At 39.9% G+C, this 5234-nt stretch overlaps 1 protein-coding gene across 2 annotated transcripts in view; it reads right to left on the bottom strand.

Annotated features, from left to right (window-relative positions):
* Window positions 1–5234, bottom strand: part of LOC107733306 (ectonucleotide pyrophosphatase/phosphodiesterase family member 1-like) — a 67404-nt gene that overhangs the window by 42830 nt on the left and 19340 nt on the right. For both annotated transcript variants that reach the window (XM_016544876.1, XM_016544875.1), the window contains exons 9-12: window positions 2605–2714; window positions 2130–2195; window positions 1790–1862; window positions 1340–1448 (exon numbers count right to left, since the gene is read on the bottom strand). In XM_016544876.1, coding sequence (XP_016400362.1) covers window positions 1340–1448; window positions 1790–1862; window positions 2130–2195; window positions 2605–2714 — 358 coding nt within the window. The remainder of the gene's footprint in view (window positions 1–1339; window positions 1449–1789; window positions 1863–2129; window positions 2196–2604; window positions 2715–5234) is intronic.

Raw genomic sequence — 5234 nt, 5'->3', positions numbered from 1 at the left:
CCCCCCCCTGGGGGGCACTCTGGAGAAGCGGGCACTGGAGGGCGCTCTGGAGGAGCAGGGCTGGCTAACTCGGGGGGGCTCAGGAGATGAAGGAGGGTTGGACGGGACCAGCAGAGGCGAAAGAGACTCAGGAGACGATGAAGAGCTGGACGGGAGCAGCGGAGACGAAGGAGAACTTTCTGGAGCGGATTCTGGGGTGAGGATAAGAGTCGAGAACTCTGGAGGTAGCACCATGTCCAAGAGCGCCGAGTCAGCGGCGGCCGGCGGGCTTGACGTAGGAGAGGCCGGCGGGCTTGACGGCGAGCTGGTTCTGGGCCGGACGCTCTCCAGACACAGGAGGATCCCTTCCCTCCAGCTTAGTCCAATGGTGTCTGGGAGGTCCACGGGGCGATGGTAATTAGCCCCGATCCAGAACAGAGAGTTGAGCGTTGCGTCATCTAATGCCGTACTCGTGGCAATCCTGCAGAACTCCCACGCATACTCCACAAACGGGAGATCCAGGCAAGCTAGGGCGGCGAACCGAGCGGCAACTTCCATAGTTGCGGGGAGAAACTGGGAAAAACAAAAAACAAAAAACTTTCAAAACGGAAATAAAATGGGGAGAAGGGGCGCCGCTTCCTCCTTGTTTTAGGTCTGGAATTCTGTCACGGTTCGCTACTGTGAGGAGCACGGAGCGAGGAACGAGGAGATGCAGAGTCGAATTCAAACTTATTAACTTTAATAATATCCAGGGAAACAGGAAAACACACGTAGCAAGGGTTGACATCAACAATTCCAGACAAGGGAGAACAGAACGGGCTAGAACTCAAATAGAGCAGAGAACGAGGGGCAGACAGGTGAGAGAATAACTAATAATGAGAAACACCTGGAACTAATAGAACTAAATGGGGACAGGAACAAGAAGGACCAAATAAGGACAAACAGGAACTAAACGGGAACATACACATGACAGTTGTCTTGACAACTAATATTCAATATCCACTTTATCTGCATATATTTACTAACACTCACATACGCAATATGATATGTGATCTTTTTATATTTCATTTAAAAATGTAACTATATTATCGCTCATCTCTTAATATAAAATTGGAAATACTGTATAATTTTATCCACATACAGTACTTACAGTATACTGACAAAAGGCGATATAGCTGCTAAATGCGACTATAAGGCATGAAGATATTAAGATATTATAAACCTTACATTCATTATTTTCTGTAAAGCTGCTTTGAAACAATGCATATGGTGAAAATTGCTTTTGATCTTGCCAATATGTCTTCATATTCAGATTTGGTCTTATGTTTAAATTAATGTGGGAAAGAAAAACAGTACTCACCGTGGTCAGAGACCAGAACCAGGTTAACACATTTGTGCAACTGTCTTTGCTTGAGACCCTCCATCAGCAACCCAATAAGTCTGTCGACATTCAGTAAAGCCTCAATGACCTGCAACAATAAAAAAAAAAATCATCATAATTTGGAATGCATTTCACCAGCAGAATCCAAAACAGGGGAATTCATATCGATTATAAACAGTATTTAAGAGTGCTAACAGCAAACAAACTAAAGCTGGCTTTTATGTTTCTTCTTTGTAGCTGTGCACTGAAATGGTTATCATATGTCAATCATTGCGAATTTTCCTGTATTCCATACACTTCATCAGCAAAAAATAACAGTGATTGTCTTCATTTAATGCTTCATATCCTAAATCAGACATTTGCCCCCCAAACTAAACAGAAACTGAAGTTAGTCAATTAATTTCCACATGTGGTTTGTCTTCAGTTTACCTGGCTACTCATTGGTCCATATCGATGACCCGCGCCATCAGGCTCTTCAAAGTATAAGGTGTAAAAGTCTGGCCTAAAACAGAGTATATATACTGTAATCTGGAAAAAAATAGTAAGCTAAAAATAGCATCTAAATTAACATTTAATTCAAGTCACAAATATTATTTAACATCAGAGAATCAACCTAAATGCATCACTTTACACATGTACACAGTTAAATAAGATATAAATAGTTATTTACGGTAACAATTGAAAGTTACAATTTTTTTTACAGTTTAGGCAGAACCAAACCAAATCAGTTATTAAAAAAAAAAAAAACTATAAATTAAAAATGCATTACCTTTCTCCTTTAGGTAAGTTCAACCATTCAAATATTTTTGCCACCCTCTTTTCAAAGGGAATTCTCCTAAAGAAAGAAAAAGACAGAATATCTTTGCTCTTTGAGTGTTTCACAACAGAACAGAAAATAGCTATTAATATATTAATTCTGTATGAGCTCATATCTTCAAACCTACTATTTAAATTATATCATCCTTTTTAACTAATTTGATGGCTCATTTAAACTCAGCTTTTGGTGGCTGTTACTAAAAACACTGATATCTTCTATTGAGTTCAGCAGAAGCCCATTTTCAGAGTCATTATCTGTGTAACTTGCTTCAAACTATTACTTTTGAATTTAGTGTAATATGAAGTGTTGTTCGTAATTGCTAGTTTTAGATGTGAATTATAGCTAGTCCTCAGAACTCTCAAATCAACCCTAAAATCCAGTTAATAACAAAGTTAAAAAAACAACAACAGTTATTGTAAATTTTCACCTGTCATACTTCACCCAGAAATCTGGGTATTGTCCATTGACTTTCACATCGGATCCAGGCCAGAAGAAAGTAGCTGTTTTTAGTTTGTTTCTCATGGCTGTGAGCCAAACCTAAAGACAATCACAGGAGGAACTGAATGAGAGTGCTGACAAAATATAGAGCACACAAAAGATAAAACACACTCAAAAAAAACAAAACAAAAAAAACACCTGCAAGCAAAGCGAGATAAGAGAGCCTCACTAAACTGACAGTGATAAAAAAAAAATACAAATGTAACAGATGTAATTATGTCACCTTATTAGTTACTTAGATTTTAGTTTTTTGTATTTCTGTTTTCTATTTAATTTTAATCAAAGTTTTAGTAATTTTGTTTATTAATCGTTTTGTTTTTGTTTATTCATTTTAGTTATTTTAGTACTTCAACAAACAAAAATGAGAACTGTTGCCTTGGCAACTAGATGAAATAAAATAAGTTTCAGTTTTTCTATATTTTATTTCAGTTAATGTTTATTTTATTTCAAGTAATGCAAATGTTTTTAGTTTTAGTTAACAATAATAACCCTGGGTTGAGGAACTGGCAATCCTGTTTCATAGAATCACAGTTCCTTTGGAAGGACAAAATTAAAAACTAATATGGTCGCTACTATAGCAAAGTACATATGGTTATGAAGAAGCTCTAAAAATTCAAGAATGCACACCTACAGTCAGAAACCACAAAGCCTGTCTCTGTAATTACTGTAAAAGCCAATATATAAGATGGATACTAACCCAGTCTTCAAAGTAACACAGGTTACCACTGAATGTGAATGCCTTTCATATTAGTTGTAGTCTCAAATGCCAACAACTGCCTCTTTTCAAAAGCAAATCCCTATATCTCCTACTAGAAGGTTTTACGGTGCATCATTTCAGCACCATGGATGGGGCAAAACAAAAGCGCATGGCTGCAAGTTGAGCACGAAAACAAACAAGAACGACCAGCGTTCCCAGTGAGAAGTTTGAGGAACTTCAGAAGCCCTGGCCCAACCGGGATATGGGAAATTTGATCAGGAAAACAAAAAACTCTTTGCTAGCTCTCAGATCTTGGATCTTCACAATTTCAGCCGCCCACCAAAGAAAGACATTGTGCTTTGTAATGTTTTGACCACTTGCTGCCTGTTTGATTGCAAATGTGAGTATGTTGCAGAGCACATCTGTGCACTACCCTCTGCCATCCCCAAAAAGCTGTCTTGGGTAAACTCTGAGAATGATAAGGGTGGTACAAGACTTTCCTCCCATCGTCATACATAAAGCAATTTGGAATAATTCCATTGCAAGAACTTGAAGAAAGCTCCACTCATAATGACAACAAAAGGCCAAATGCAAGCTCATGCAAGTCCATCAGGTTCCACGGGATTCTGAATCTTGTTCAGAAGAGTGTGATCCGAAAGAACATCAGGCCTCTTCAAGAAGTGCTTACTTACTGCCCATCATGCCTCTTGGCATGTAAGGCAGCAACAAAAGTCCTCCACTCCTGTCTGTTTTGGGCCAGTGTCTGGATGGTACCCCAAGTGTGGTTCAGGTTCTTTAGTTCTCGTTCTACAGTCCGGCACCAGGTGTTCTTTGGTCTGCCTCTCTTGCGTTTGCTCTCCGGTGTCCAGTAAAGGGCCATGCGGTTAATATTTTTGTTTTTTTTTGTGTGGAAAAGAGCTTATTCAGGTCACTGTCTGTCATCCTCCAGCACTCGGAGCCATATAACATGGTTGAAAGCACACAGCTCTGGTACAACTTCAGTTTGGTCTTTGTGTAATACTGCTGGGACCTCCAGACACTATTCAGCATTCTAAAGGTATTCCTGCCCTTGCTAAGACAATTCTTTATGTCGCTGTCCACTCCTCCTATCCTGCCCAAGTAGGTGAACTCTTTGGTCATTGGAAGATTTTCTACATTTATCTGCCCTGGTTGGGGATATGGGATATTGTTTGTCATCATGCAGGTTGCAACTAGAATAAGACTGGCAGCATGGACAGAGAGGAGGAAAAAAGAGGTGGTGGTGTGGCAGAAAAAGACACACACCACTGGTGTTGGGAAAAGTAAAGAAGATTAAGTTATATTTGGTTGTGTGCTGAAGAGATTTAAGTTGTAAACCTGAGACCTTCTGTTTGATTATTAAACCACATCTGCATGCTGAGGAGACAGTTGAAGCCGTGTTTATTGAAAAACTACACAAGTTAAAGACCCACAACCTCTCATGCTGCCACATATGGTGAAGAATGCAGTGGGCAACTGGATGACTACTGATGCTCCAAAGTGACGTGGAGGACCTCACAAGCCTGTTTTCTAAGCTAACTACTAACAGACATTCCAGAATTGTAAGGTGGAGCAAAGATGCAGAGGAGGCTTTCTCGAAACTAAAGAGGATGTTGTGTTCCAGTCCAATCTTGAAATCCCCAGACTTCACAAAAGAATTCTTGGTACAGACTGATGCCTCTGAGGTCGGTCTAGGTGCAGTACGTTCTCAAACACATAAAGGTGAGAAACATCCTGTACTCTACATCAGTAGGAAACTGGCCAAGCATGAAAAAAATTATGCCACAATTGAGAAATAGTGCCTAGTGGTTAAATGGGCACTAGAGACACTCGAGTACTACTTA

The sequence above is a fragment of the Sinocyclocheilus rhinocerous genome, unplaced genomic scaffold (assembly GCF_001515625.1).
Source record: "Sinocyclocheilus rhinocerous isolate Xijiao unplaced genomic scaffold, SAMN03320098_v1.1 scaffold3963, whole genome shotgun sequence".
In the NCBI taxonomy this organism is placed as follows: Eukaryota; Metazoa; Chordata; class Actinopteri; order Cypriniformes; family Cyprinidae; genus Sinocyclocheilus; species Sinocyclocheilus rhinocerous.
Note: the sequence above shows the minus strand (reverse complement) of the source record. Positions and strands in the feature narration are given on the sequence as shown.